Source organism: Epinephelus moara, chromosome 4 (genome assembly GCF_006386435.1).
Source record: "Epinephelus moara isolate mb chromosome 4, YSFRI_EMoa_1.0, whole genome shotgun sequence".
Taxonomy (NCBI): domain Eukaryota; kingdom Metazoa; phylum Chordata; class Actinopteri; order Perciformes; family Serranidae; genus Epinephelus; species Epinephelus moara.
This window is the reverse complement of record NC_065509.1, coordinates 31,888,472-31,903,804: the sequence shown is the minus strand read 5'-3', so window position 1 is coordinate 31,903,804 and position 15,333 is coordinate 31,888,472. Positions and strand designations below refer to the sequence as shown.

The following is a 15,333-nucleotide window of genomic DNA, read 5'->3' as shown; positions in this document are numbered from 1 at the left end:
AATGTGACATAAACCGTCCAACATCAGTCGTCACTTCACCCTCGCTTTAGTGGACAAACCGTGTATTTATTTTTCCTCTCCTCCCTCCCTTTCCATGTTCTGCACTTCTCCCTCGCAGGCCACAAGTGTTTGATTCGCTGTCTGGCCGTGCATATTAATGAGAGGGGCACAGCGGGCTGCTTTTAAAACGAGCTGCTGCCTGCCTCCACACAGCCAGCAGGAGAGAAAGAGAGAGACCTAAACGAGTGGCTGGAGGTTCATCCAAGCTCAGGACGCACACACGGAGTTGCACAATCAGCGCTCCGCTGGGACTCAGCAGCTCCCTCAGCTCTGCGATTCAAACAGGCACTGCAAGTGGATTTTATTCACACCACGAAGACTGTTGTTGATTTTTTTTTGCGTGTGTTTTCGAAGACTCGGATTTTTGGGACATTTTTTAAACTTGTGAAGACATGCATCGGTGCACAGCGGTGCTACTTTTGTTAGTGGTGGGCTTATACGTCCTGAGCGCAGAAGGTAAACTTTAAAGCTTTTTATTTGTTCGTTTTTAGTTTCAGTTTGTAATCTATGAAAGTGTAGTGTTTTGCATTGAACCTGTGGTGATGTTAGTGACTTATAGGTGGGGACGTATGATTTTTGACGCCTCATTTGCTCAGTTATGTTTGCATGAAGGGAATCAAGTGCAAAATCAGTCCTCCCCATACAAAGTTTGTTTGAAACATGAGTGAAGTTGATTGCAAATGTCCCCACATCTCCTGCACAGGTTGTGAAAACAGCAGCTTAGGGAAAGTGGTGTGTTTGCATGCTCACAAATAACTTTATGTTGACCAATATGCCACCTGCTGCATGCATTTAATTCTTTCTCTCTATAGTTAGATCACATCTGAGCATGCATTACAACGTGAAAACGTATATAAACTAGAGCTGGAGGATGAATATAACTATCAATCTGCAATGAACCTTAAATTGGCATTCACAGGCATTTTACCACCCTGACCACCACTCTGGGACTCTCTCTGTTTGGCAGGGCAAGTAAGGCTCACCATATGTAACAAAATAATTCAAAGCCAATTTCCATGGTGCAGCTTGGAAGGAGGAATCTGGGGTTGATGGACGGAAATGCAATTGGTTTTTTTGTAAATAAGAGATTTAATGTGGAAAACAGAGCAAAAATAAAATCTTAGATGTAGTTTAAATGGTTAGACTTGTATCTGCAAATTACAACTTTTTGGATAAAAACTATACATATGTGTATTTGCCAGTGATTTTATTAGTCTTTGTCAGCTCTTTGTAAAGCACGTATTATGTAAATATACTCACATAGCATCATAGTCTGGGCCAAAAATCAATAACTTTCAAACCATTAACTTCTATTAAATTTTTAAAATCATTTAAATTTCTTAAATTCTTAGATAAAATGTTTTATTTGTCATCACCTAGATTGCAGGTTACACACGAGTAAACAGATCCATGTCTTTAAGAAGGACAGGATATCCCTGAAGCCATTTACCTCCATCCAAACCCCCATTACACAGTATACACTGCTACAATTAATGTCAGTGTTCTCCTGTGTGTCTCTGCCGAGTGCTGGCTCCTCTGTGCGCCTCGTGACAGATTTAGTGGCCGGCGGTGAGGACAGAGAGCAGGTGATGGATGAAAGAAACCTTGGACTATCCAGGTCATCACCTCCCATCACAAATATTACAACCCAGCAAAACTCATTTCCTCTGCCTTTATCCTGCAGCGTAAAGTCACAGCAAGTAGAGAGATGGACCTCATGTAGATATTGGACTGAAATTAGATAAATGTAAAGATGATCAAGAAGTGTGGCTGCATGCGTTAGTTTGATAGAAAAGCAGCATGAAAAGTAGGTTTTATGTTGAAGCCACATGTTGCCTCACAGTCAGTGTGGATTCATGAATCATCTGAGCCATTTTTTCCTAACCCAAAAGTTTATTTCTGCAGGTTAATAGCACGCAACTAGGAGGAAATTGTTTATCCTGAAATTATAATTCATTAATTTATATATTGAAGATGATTATATGTGACTTAATCTTTGTTTAAAACATTTACATGCACTGTGCTGTATAAGTACATGAATTCAGGAGTCTGATAGAAGCAGTGTTTGTGCAGCATGTGATGTTTCAGCCCGACTTGAGTATGACCTCCTGTAATCCCCCCGTGTCACTGTGTGGTTTAAAGATTAGCTGAATGATGGAGAGCCAATTTGCTGTCACATCACAAAGAATTAACTTCTCTATCACTTCAGCATCTGCAGACGTTTGACTGAGACAAACTGTAATAATCTGTCGCACAACATCATCAGTTTCCATTATTTTTTTTATCCCCAGCATTACAAGTTCATTATTTTACTGTCGATGATGAAAGTGAGCCTTATGATATGTGTGTGTTTGTTTCTCGACAGCCTACAAGTGCAGGTGCACCAGAAAAGGACCAAAGATCAGATACAAGGATGTACAGAAGCTGGAGATCAAACCCAAACACCCGTTCTGCCAAGAGAAGATGATATTGTGAGTGAGACTTTGATTTCTCCGTCTCTGTTTGTTTTACTTATTTCTTTCCACTTTTTCTGTCTCCTACCTCTTTATCCTTTTTTAACCTTTGTATGCTTCATTTCCTTGATCCCTTGACCTTCTCCTACTCATCTCTGCCTCTCCTCTTGCTTTTTCTCCTCCACCTCTTCGTCCCTTCTTCCTCTCTGAGCTGGCATGCACTACACATCATAATATTCACAGTGTTTGTACCTGCCTGACACACAGATTATACAACTGTGACTGTGCCCTGACCATAAAAATATTTGGCAGCCGTACAGGCGTTATCAAAACATCCCGTCAACTCGTTCGGTGCTTAAAGCACTTTGGCTGATTTACAGTGTGTGATGATTAACTGATGATTTAATGGCACCCCGCGGTCAGGAGCGTGAAATGATTTATTCTTTGGAAAGGTGGGGAAAGATAAAGAGACATCACTTTCCAGAACTTTCAAGCACTTTGTTCATGACAATCAAGGGTTCATCTTAATGTCCAGACATTTAATGGTAAAGTATGGTACAGTTAAGATTATTCTATTCATATTTAAAGTATCGTAGGCTGTGTGCCAAGTGTGCACCCTGTGCACATGCATCATTACGTTATCTAAAAATAAAAAAGACAAAAATATCATCCCCTGTATTTTTCTGCTGGATTTTTGCATCCCAAACTGCAGTGTCACTTACAGTTTTGTCTCGCTTTTTTAAATACAGACTGTCTGTATGATCCATCCACCTCTTCCCTTTCTGCTGTCTGACCTTTGACCCATAAAGTCACAACTCCAGGAGACAGACAGACATTATGTTCAATTTGAGCCATCATGGAAGGCAGCATGATAACGAGGCCTCCTCTTCCTCCTCGAGAGAGGATCCAAACACACTCACAGTATCCCGCCGTGCTCGGATAAAAAGACCACTTTAAATAAATAAACTTTAACATACATTATGTATGTCGTATATTTTTTTTGACTGATCTCGGGTCAACTCCTGGGGATGGAGTCTCATATGTAGCTGGAAATGTGAGCCGTGATTTCTGTGTGGAATTCATTTGAAGTTTCATGTCAAAGCTACATGAGGAGACAACAGATGGGGATGTTATGTCAGCCTCCCTGGAGTCTGTTATGTGTTCCAGGCACAAACTCTGCTGCCACCTGCTGGAATATTACAATATCACACAGAGAGTCTAGTGTGGGTAACAGTGAGAAAGACAGATGATGTGGATGTGAAATCTGGCATCAACCTGTGTCTTTTAGGTACAAACATCCAAATCTGCACAATTAGATTTTAGTATTTAGACTCATTTCAAGCTCAACATTAGAGTTAGGCAGATAGTGGATTATAGGGTTTAGATCAAATAAATGTAAATCAATTCAGTGTCTTCCTAAGAGATAGAAATATGAATGATCTTTAAAACTGGCAATGAGATGTTTTGACTGAACACTGGTGAAATGTAATTAAATTGAAGTAGTATTTTTTCTACAATTAACAAAACACCTGTGTTTTTACTCAAATTAAACATGAAAATAATTTCCTTTACCAGTATGTAAGAGTGTGTACATAAGGATCATATGGATCCCATACATTTCAGTATTGTCAGTGCTGAAATGATTAATCTATAATTCAGTTAGTTAATGGATAGAAAATGTTTCTGAAACAAATTTATTCATGGATTTATAATTTATGAAAAGTTGGATATCAAGCGAAAAAGCTTTACACTTTGTTTGTTTGAACTGCTCTACTTTTCTCAGTTTTATAGCATTTTAAATAAATATTTTTGGATTTTTTTAGGCCATATACAATAGGCAATTTGAAGATATCTGCTCTGGGAACTTGTAATGTGCATTTTTCAGAATTTTTGGACATTTTATTATTAATTAATTAACCAAAAACTAAAGGTAAATCAATCGAAATAGAAAACAAATCATTAGTTGGAGCTGAAGTATTGTTTTTAAGTTGATACTCTATAATCAGTAACAAAAATAACCAACTTTTCAAGGGTTCGTTCAAAATACTTCGAAATGTGGTCAGTTATTGAAAACAAATTACACTGCAATTTTTGTAATTAGTACCATAATCTATTGGATTACAAAAAAAAAGGTATCTAATCTGCATACTTGTGAATTTCGGCAAAATCTCAAAACTATTGCACCTTGCACTAAAAAAGTTGACGCAGTCACAAAAATTGTGCTCCACAAATGCTCCTCAAAACATTTTTAATGCAAATGAATGGCTTTTGCACAGAACATTGTTTTTTTGTAATTTTCAAATAGCCAAATATAAAAGGCGTTATAAAAAAAATGTAATCAAGTAACCATTGACAAATTAACTGTAATCTAATTACATGTTTTATTAAATGTAATCTGGGCTATTTTGTCGTCTGATCATGTAATCACGATCACATGTAGTCCATTACTACCCAACTCTTAAAGTGACTGATAGTGGTTGAATCTTGTCACAAAAAACACTAATAAAAGAATTAAAATATATCAACAAATATTGACGATTCATGTTTATGTGTCTACAGTGTGTGTCTAAAATAATATGACGTTCTTAAGGACAATAGATATGCAGTGTTTTCAGACACTGACATGTGTTAGAGCTGCTTCAGCTCCCAGGTCTGTTTCTGTGTGAGTGGGTGTTACCCGCCTCACAGCCGTTATTTAAGGCTGCTCTATTAGCATGAGATGGGGGCCACCAGCCGCTGGTGCCCAGTGAAAAATGAGCCTCAGCGGGCTCCGGAAAGCCACAGAAAGAAAGAGAGCAGGAGAGAAATGAGGGAGAGAGTACCCCCTCTGGCCTTTGTTGTGGCCGTCTGGCTTACGGCGCTCAGTTTGGCATTCTGAGCGACCACTCCTAAACCACACAGACAAGCTCCCACAAAATGTCCCTGTTTTCCCCTGATTCCTTTTCTTTCACTCCATTTTCTTTCTCTTTCTCTTTTCGATTTAGTCCTTTTTTCTACTTGATCTTCTTTTCTCCCGTCTTTTTATTCCTATCACTCAGTATTTTTTTGTTTGTTTGTTTTTCTTGCTGCGTCTCTTCTTCTGCCCCGTGTTAAGCCTCTGGCAGTTGTATTCAGATCCTTTACTGAAGCAGAAGTGGTCATACCACTCTGTAAAGTACACCAGTATTATCAGTAAATGTACTCAAATTAAAGTTATGCAGAATAACTCAGTGTCATATTATATTATTAGAGTAGTAATACTGATTAATTTACATGTAATAAGCATGTTATCGTTGCTTTTGGAGGTGGAGCTCATTTGAGCTACTTCTGTATAATTTTTGGCACGTGTATGTTACATCCTAATCTGCAAAGTCGTAGCTGTCAAATGAATGTAACAGCGGTGAGGGTTGAAGATTGTAACCAGTTGAAACTTCTCCCATGTACCAAGTGTGAACTCTCGGTTAAGATCAAGTGGCAACCTCTGAGGCAGGAAAATGCAGCCAAAAACTGCAGTTCCTTGAATGGCCACTTGAGGCTCTAAAACAGAGTCAGTCCCCATGGACCACCATGTTAAAATGCCCAACTTTACAGCAGAAATAAACAAGTTTACAGCCTGGTACAGAAACAGTTTTAGTCTTTATAGCTAATGTCCCCATTCATGACAACTGCACAGGGGTAATTATTTATATAACTCAAGTGTTTACGTTTTATTAAGGCCCAAAGTTATGCCTATTTAAGGGGCGGGCTGCCTTGGGTGACACAGTCTATGAATCAGATCCACCCCTCGCTTCTCCACAGCTCCAACCTCTCATCCAGATATGGTCAGTTCTGGCTCCAACGAACCAAGATGGCAACAGCTGAAATGCCAAACTTCAGGCTTCAAAACGGCAGTCCACAAACCGTCTTGGTAGCTACGTCCTTTATTCACACAGCCTATGGTTAGGATCCTTCAGTGTTCGTGATCTTTTCCTCTCAAACAGACCAGGGGTACTGACTATATTGGATTCAATTTCTGCCAATAAATCCCCCTAAATCCTTCACACTGGACCTTTAACAAGTAGAGGCTGCATGTTGTTGTCTCTGGTGAAGGTAAAGCTCTTTTTAGCTATGTTGTGCACTTTATGGCAGCACAGTAACTCTTTGGTGTGAAATGAATGTAATACATTTAAAAGTACAAAATTTCCCCTTTAAATGTAGAAAATTTAAATAAGGAACACCACAATCTCTTTCTTTCTTTTCTCCTTTACCCTCATGCTCTTACAGTCTTCTTCTCGCAGCCTTTCTTTTCTCCCCCTGTGCTTCTGAAACATTTTGTTAACCATATTAGAGCCAGTGGCTGCGCTCCAGCCGCCCAGGTGAATGATAATGAGGAGGAACTAAAGCTCAAATTAACACAGTAATTAGGTTAAATTTCACCTCTACTGAGCAGCCACGGATGAACATTCAGGGTGTGTTTATTATCACAGCCTTGCAGATACGAGTCCATTGGCATGCACGCATACAAAAGCACTCTCATGTCGTCTCTATCAAACACAAACACACACTCTCAAAGCCCAGTTCTTCCATAACAAAGCATGTACAGCTGCCTCTGAGCAGCCAAACAAAGTGACAACTGAATGAGCAGGAAAACAGATGCAAAACTCTTTAACCTAAATCCTTATAACTCCTGAATGCAGCGTCTTTATTGAGAGTCAAGTCTTTTCTCTCCCAGTCAACTTGTTTAGCATTCATGGGCTGGCGAGCCTTTGAGTGTGTCACTGGATGGAGAGGCCCCATGGCATGCTGGGTGTTTTTCCCACATTTCCCTTGTTTTGGCCTGAATATGCCACATGCAGGCAGACTGTCTCTACCGTTGCCTTAAGCAGAGGGTTACAGACAGACCAATTGATTCAATGAGCTTACATGTCACATTTTTCAGTGGCAGCTCCATAATATTAGTCCATTGCCAAGAAACTGGCCGCCCTGTGCAAGCTGCTCTTTTCAATTATGAGGGCATTTAACTGCGGAAATGTTATTTAGGGTGGTTTAGAATAGCAGCTTAAATTTGGGGCAAAAACATGTCAAATGTGCTACAACTTGATCGTCTCCATTCAGATGACTCAGACTGGCTCCCAGGTGGTTGTGAATATCCTTAAATCAGTTCTTTGGAAATTCATACAAAAAGCTTTTTCTTCAAGTTGGCTCCTGTAGTTGATCTCAACCTCCTCTCAAACTGGTGAGGATAACAGGGTTGTCTGTGTCTCTGAATATATTGTGCAGCCCGATTAAACTATTTTGTAGCCAAATAATTGCACTGGGGTCTAAATGTCAAATATTTGTCTCTATTTTCTTCTCTAAGTCTCTCTATAATAGGGTTTTATCCCTGGAAACAGGATTCACAGGAAGAGACATTCAAACTATTTCATGTTTCCTGAGAAATATAACAATGGGCATGGCCACCCTGATACAATGACTGCCCCACCACGCCCCACCCCAATGGACCGACATTACTGTCTTTAAGAGGCCGTGGCACGCTCATTTTTTGAGCGAGTTTCTTGTAAAACTAGACAATGTAAGGCATCCATTGGTACCAACTATGTTGCCATAACTTGTTGCCAGGGAGGCTAAATAAAGCCCCACATTTACACTAAGCTTTGGTAACGGAACAGCTGGCATGGCCAATTAAAAGGAGTCCCTTGAACTCTCACCTCAAGATATCTGAATGAAAATGGGTACTATTGGGACCAACAAGTCTCACGTAAATTTGAAAAGGCTTGTTCCCAGTATATGCTTTGTTCCTTACAATCAATGTGCTCCTTCAAATTAAATCTGGATATATGTGTCTTTAAAGCCCAGTTCAGACCAAAGATTCATGACAAGACAAAACTGTCTTAGAACGTTGCGGACAAAAGATGCAGCGGTGTGAACTCAACTTAAGCCGGCTGCAACTCAGCTGGTCAAATCGCCGATGGCTGGTTTCAAAAGTAAAGCATGTCAGCCAAGCAGCTTGTATTGAAGTCCACTGGTCAAGTCAAAATGACCATAGACAGCGTGTTCACTCGCTGCAGCAGGTGCTCCGTCCCCAACAAGCCCCCTTTTTCCATCCTCACGGTGTGCTGGTGTCGGTCAGTGAGTTGCTGCTGCTCCTCGTTGTATGTGCTTATGCCTCCCAACACACACACATTCTCACTGACTGATTAATTGGCGCTGTTTTTTAAAAATTATTATTATTGTGGTGTATTTATTATAAATATAAAGAATATTTATTATGAACAGTTTGTGTTTGGATGCGATTCCTGGAGTCCGAAAGTCAGCAGCTCAACAATAACTTCCTCACTCACCATGTTCACTTACTGTAGGCTCTACCATCTAAATTAGGCCAACACAACACGATGTCTCCAAGGTTATTATGGGATTTTTGCCCAATGACGCCAAAATTAAACTGCCTACCTGAGCTGTAAGACCACCACATAATACATTGAAGCTGTCAGGTTGGTTAATGCATATTTCTCCTTGATGTGTTCAGTATTACTTCAGCTATGACCAATGTGTTTTAACTGTGGCTGAAGTTTTACCTTGAACCCAAGAACATTCAAAATTTGTCATATTTTTGGAAAAATACATGTCCCTATGCTACAACAGCAAGCAGGTTGGGGTCCCAAGGTATTATGAGTTAATATTTGACATGTGACAGAACATAAGTGTTATAGTCACGTCACTTTTGGAGCTGTAAAACTTGTTAAGAAGACGGCTGACTTTAAGCAACAGGAACTGTCTTGTTAACTATCATGGGATTGCACAAGATTATCAATGAATTATTATTCATATGCTTTGTGAATAACATTAAATTCTTTTACTTTCTAACATTTGCTGTTTGTTTGCTTGTCTTCTGTCTCTCAGTGTGACGATGGAGAACGTGGCTCGGTTCAAAGGGCAGGAGTATTGTCTTCATCCCAAACTTCAGAGCACCAAGAATCTGGTCAAATGGTTCCGCATCTGGAAGGACAAGCACAGGTGATCATCCTAAAACTCACTGCCAAAATCTGACTTAATCATACATCCTATAATTTTTGGAGGTTGATTGTCTTTGTGGCCGAGGGGTTAAGATGCATTGTTTCCAAGGATATGTCCAAGATACTAAAAGACAATATTGAACATTTTGTCCTAAGCTCACAACAAAAGAGTGAATGAGGGGCATTGTTGTACAAATATTCTCATAAATATTGTTATTGCTGTTTTAATTAGCTCCAGTCAGTATGCAGTTTGCAACATAACCTAATCGGGCTGCAGATGGTAACGGTCATTATTATTCAAAGCAGCTAAATCAGTAATCACAGATTGTGCAGTTCCCCTCTGCTCTACAGAGCTTTACAGTGTGTTTTTCACACAGCTGATGAATATACTGTAGTGGAGCATTTAGCAGCTGATCGTCAAATATTTCTCTCAGGGCAAAGACTGGATCCCTAACTGGATCACTAACATGTTCACCAAACCAACTTAAACCAATGTTGTGTTCACAGTTTGATTCTGCCGCCCTCATACAGCCAAAATGATGACTCTTTTATCGTAAGACACAGTTAGTAAGACACAACACTATAAGACTCATAACTGATGTTAGATTTCTGTAGCTTTTACTGCTTTGCCAACCACACACCCTGCGTCTGCTGTCACTGACTCAGAGTTGTCAACCATGTCCAGTGGCGTCTTTGTGAAGCTTCATTGATCTGTTTTGTTAAATTTTCTCCTCTCACCCTCCCTCCACCACGGGGAGATCAGAGGTCAGGGTCAGCCACACACTGAAAGCCCCGTGGAGGAGGCAGAGATTCAGTATTTTGCTGAGCACAAAAGAACATTTGCACCGAGACTCTGTGGGCTACGGGGTGATTAGATCTGTAACCCACAAGGCCAATAAATTAAATACAAGAAACTGAGACCAAAGGAAAACACCTGGTGGAGGAGGCGTATGATGCTGACAGAAAAATCTAGCTCGTAAAAAGAGAGAATCTTTAGCCCCTTTCACACATGCAGTCTATCCCTGAGATGTGCAGGAACATTTCATGAAAATGGGGTCATGTGTGAACAGGAGCAGGGATCGATATCCAGGGAAATATGCGCCGCCAGTTTTCCTCCTCAAGAGCTCAGCCCAAATGCAAATGTCCAAATCAGTTCGATCAGACACTAAACACACTTTGTACAAAATCTTTCAAGTGTCTGATTGAGCCCATGTGTGAATAGAGGAGGTCATTGTCCGGAGAATTGACAGCGAGTGAATAGATGTGTTGATGATGTTATTATGAGGCTTGCGCAAAACCAGAAGAGAACAAACGTTCAAGGGTGAAGAAAAAGGGTTGTTTACAAAACGGGAACTTCTTCAGTAAGGGTGCAAGTCAAAATTGTCAGACAAATGGCAAGAGACTCGGTTGTTTATGACGCAATTACGAACCGGTTGTGTGACTGCGGGGTAATCCGTGTCATGTCCTGCCTCTTGCACGCTCTTCCAAGCGCCATCCCTCACCTAATCCAAATTAGAGTATTTCCAGTAGGTGAGAACGCTTCTGACACCGACGATCTCCCATGTATGAAAGAGAAACTCCAGACAATGTCCAGACCTGATTCTCCAGACATTGTCCGGAGCTCATATGAGAAAACGGCTCTCCTAATTGTTCAGGGAAAATGCTGGTACAGCTGTTTTGTGAAAACAGAACATTGCAGGAAGGAACACGTAGGTGGCTGTGGCTCAGAGGTAGAGCAGGTCGTCCACCAATTGGAAGATCAGCGGTTCGATCCCTGGCTATGCGCCCCCCCATGCCGAAGCATCCTTGAGCAAGATACTGAACCCCAAATTGTGATGACTTAAAAAAAAATGAGTAGCAGGTGCTATGGTAGTCTCGGCCACCAGTGTATGAATGTGTGTGTATGAATGTGTGTGTGAATGGGTGAATGTGACTTGTAGTGTAAAAAGTGCTTTGAGTCGACTAGAAAAGTCTTCCAACCACTAAAAGCACTTCTTGCACTACGAGTCACATTCACACACAGGTGTCCAAGGCTACCGTACAAGGTGCCGCCTGCTACATAGCAAAGGGAGCTTTCACACACTTACACATCGCCATCGGGAGTAATTTGGTGTTCAGGAGCTTGCCCAAGGATACTTTGACACGTGGACTGGAGGAGCCGGGGATCGAACCGCTGATCTTCCACCGATCTTCCACCAACTACCTGTACATCTGGCCTTGCACCATCATCTTCCTCTTCTGTTGAATTTTATGGCAGTTTGCATCCACAAGTGTTGCATTATTGCCATCTGCTGGACTATCCCTTGCGTCCAGTATTCCGGTATTGCTGTGGCATGTGTAAAAAAAATGGGAACGTTCGTGAATGTGAATGTGTTCATTCATTCATTCATTTTCTCTTGGGAAGGGCTGGAGCCTCTCCCAGGTGACATTGGGCGAGAGGCAGGGTACACCCTGGACAGGTCGCCAGACTATCACAGGGCTGACACATAGAGACAGATAACCATTCACACTCCCACGCACAACCCATGCTGACACGGAGAGAACACGCAAACTCCACACAGAACCCACCCTCACCAGCAGTGCCTGAAAGGTTACTCCAGTAATTTATCAGGAACTATGTGTGAAAGAGGCTTTTGAGGGACAATTAAACAAGTGTTTGAAATCACAGACAAATTAACTCTCTTCTTGTTTCCTCCTCAGGGTGTATGAAGCCTAAAACCTCGGCTGCCCAGCACACGTGGATCAAGTGAAACAAAACAAAAAAAGACGACAATACCACCAGGACTGTTTTTTTTCTTGAAGTACAAGATGTATTCTGCAATCAAACTGTACTTCCTCCCTCTCCTGCCTGAGATCTGTCGAGCACATTAAGAGATATCTTTAGTTCGTATATATAAGAAGCCGGTGGGCTCCTTTTAGTCGGCCATCGCTCTAGTTACAGTCACTCACCACTCCAGTCTTTACAACTGTAGTTAACGCTCGTCAAATAGTGGACGAGACACCATCATCTGTGTTCAAACAGTTGTAGGTTTGTTCAGTTGTTACTTAAAGGGACTTCTCTTTTGCTTTTAGACTTCTTTCAAAGTGAAGAATGTGTAATTCTGAAGAAACGGGCAGAAACCTTCCTTTGATAAATAATGTGTGGGTGTTTGAGTTGTTAAGATTTTCACCACTCTGTATTCACTATGACAGGTAGGACATTCGTACAATGCCAACATTTTGGATGTTTCAAAGGGTTGTAGCGATGAATGAACCTGGTTCTCTGTATTCGTAGAGGAGAGGCAGTCAGTGTGGTTACATATAATACAGAAGTCGCTATTCAGTCAGATAGAGGAGATCTACCACTGTGTGTGTGTGTTTACCGTGTCCACGCTCATCATATGTGTCAAACACACGACTCTTCAGCACCCATTTTGTAAAATATGACCTAACTAACCGGCAGGGTATAGTTACAATAGATATTGAATATAAAATAGTTCATTTGTGCCATCGCTACATACAGAACAGTCTGCGGATCGGAGTTCATTAAACTTCCTGATTGTTAAACACACTATGAAAGCCAGACTGTCTGCAGTTTACACCAACAAAGGACTATCTGTTTTATATTTTTGCTGGTTTAAAGATTTTTTTAGTTCCACCTCTTGAAATAAATGTGTAATGAAGCAATAATATCTCATATAAACTGCACATATAACCACTGTATTGACCCACGTATGATAGCATCCCTAAAGGATAAGGCTGGTGATACTCTGTCTTCTTTTGTTAATGTGAACATCCCATGACAATATGCTAAATCTACAGTGTCTGTGGCACTGAGCCCTGAGCCCATTCATTCCTACTGAAGATGTCATTTTTTATAAACAGGTCAGGAATAAATCCTTTCATTTATATATTTAAAAAAAAAAGCAAAATGACTCTAACTTTTTAATAAACTTCCCTCAAACAGGAGTTCGGGAGTAGTTAACTACGTGTTCAGTTACTAGTTTAACTTGAATTTGTAGTGGTTGGGTGGCAGTTTTACTCGTTAATTACAAACTATACATTCAAGGTATTCTCATGACATTTTTTTGCCGTACAATACGGCACAGTGCCACAGCTCATTGGCCACAGTTGTCACTTTATGAAAATCACCTGCTATTTGACTAAAATCACCTCTGGTTTGTAACCAAGACGTCTGCAAATGAATACTATGAGTTTCCCTTGACGTTTAGCTGTCCGACAGCTGCTCCCTGTCCTCCTATTAAAACACCCTTAAGGCCCAGGAGCTCAGTAGATAGGGCGGGCGCCCCACGTACAAAGGCAGTGTCCTTCAGTTCCAGCCTGCTGCCCCCTGCTGCATGTCGTCATCGTCGTCCCTTTCCAGGTCTCCAAACTGTCCCAGACACATCCTTGAGTTACCTAGGTAAGGACAACCCAAATGCCAGAAAAATGTAAGCATTGTATGTTTCAGCACACCACAAATATGTTACACTTGTGCATTATTATGTGGCGGATATGTTCAAAACTTACATTTCAATAGTGCTGTAGTTAACGTGGTTAAGTTTGGGCACAAAACCGCTTGGTTATGGTGAGGAAAAAAAACATATTTTGGCTAAAAATACACAGTTTTGGGGGCACTATCCCGGCAGGAAACTCGCTGATGTCTTGGTCAAAAAACAAGTGCTTTGTGTTACACTACCTCCAGTGGAAAAACTGCACTAGGTCACTACAAAACACCAACGTTTGGAGCCTAAAAAGCTGACAAACACATCAATCAGAGTAGTTAAGATGTATTTTATCTATGATTCACTGTGAAGTAGGCAGTAGTTTGGCAAACTACAGTTTTATTGTAGTTTCTACAACACTGGTGAATGGTATGTTTGTTCAGGACTATTTTCAGCTGTGGATGAATACACATTAGGTGGTCAATTGAGTATTTATGGCAGCAGACGCTGACTCTAAACAAACTACAGTGACCATGTTTATAGTAAGAAAGAACCATATCACCCAGTGCACCCAGTGGGCTTATTGATATGTTTGTAATTGTGTTGTTTTGGCTACAGCACTACAGAGGAATAAGATAGATGACGTGATGTGTCGTCGGATCGATTCATGGGATCACAACAGGGAAAATACAGACTATTATCAAACTTATCCTTTGAAACGGGCCGTGAACAGTGTCATTAATTCATGAAAATGAGCTTTGGACCAGTACGTGAGATTTAAAAATGTTCGACTTCTCTTTAACATTGAAAGGGGGAAATCTGTATGAGTCATACTTACTGTCCAATCACTAAACAACACTCATAGAGCATATACTTATGCCATTTCATTTGTACCCCTGATGATCATTTCACTGTCTCCTACACTCCTCTGTGGGTGATGATACTCTGCTCTCTTACGACCGTATCTCTCCTCCAGTAGATCTCCTGAACAATGCTGTCAAACGTGTAATTATTATTCTGTATGCTGTGGATACACTCGCTAACAATGACTGTTGGGTGTTGTTTTATTGCCACCAAACAGATCACACACAGATCTATATCTGAATATACACAGAAACACCACATTTTCTTTACCTTTTGAAGAATGTGCATTACTCTTGTTTTATATCTTATATATAAATATATACAAAGAAGCATTTTGTAAATGGAGCCAGTATAGCCTATATGTTAGTGAGGATGAATTCACCTTAAGACTTTATAGTGTCATGTATATTGTATCACTGCATTAGAGTTGTTTTTGCTATTTAAATCTTGGTTTGGTAACAGATATTTTGGAGGGTGAGTGTTTGGACCGGCCCACCAAACACACAGTTAAACATTCCATTGAGTGTAAAACAATAAACAGCAATAAAGTGTCTATAGAGC

General features: G+C 40.6%; 1 protein-coding gene across 1 annotated transcript; it reads left to right on the top strand.

The window, feature by feature from the left end:
* Positions 1-181: 181 nt before the first annotated feature.
* On the top strand, positions 182-15,333 carry cxcl14 (chemokine (C-X-C motif) ligand 14). Its single transcript, XM_050042646.1, has 4 exons — positions 182-516; positions 2,426-2,531; positions 9,372-9,485; positions 12,185-15,333. The coding sequence occupies exons 1-4, from the start codon at positions 453-455 to the stop codon at positions 12,198-12,200; spliced, it is 300 nt and encodes a 99-aa protein (XP_049898603.1). The 5' UTR covers positions 182-452; the 3' UTR covers positions 12,201-15,333.

Coding starts and splice junctions, on each gene's coding strand:
- cxcl14 (XM_050042646.1), top strand. CDS start 453: ATGCATCGGTGCACAGCGGTGCTACTTTTGTTAGTGGTGGGCTTATAC. Junction 517..2,425: donor ATACGTCCTGAGCGCAGAAG/GTAAACTTTAAA, acceptor GTTTCTCGACAG/CCTACAAGTGCAGGTGCACC. Junction 2,532..9,371: donor TGCCAAGAGAAGATGATATT/GTGAGTGAGACT, acceptor TCTGTCTCTCAG/TGTGACGATGGAGAACGTGG.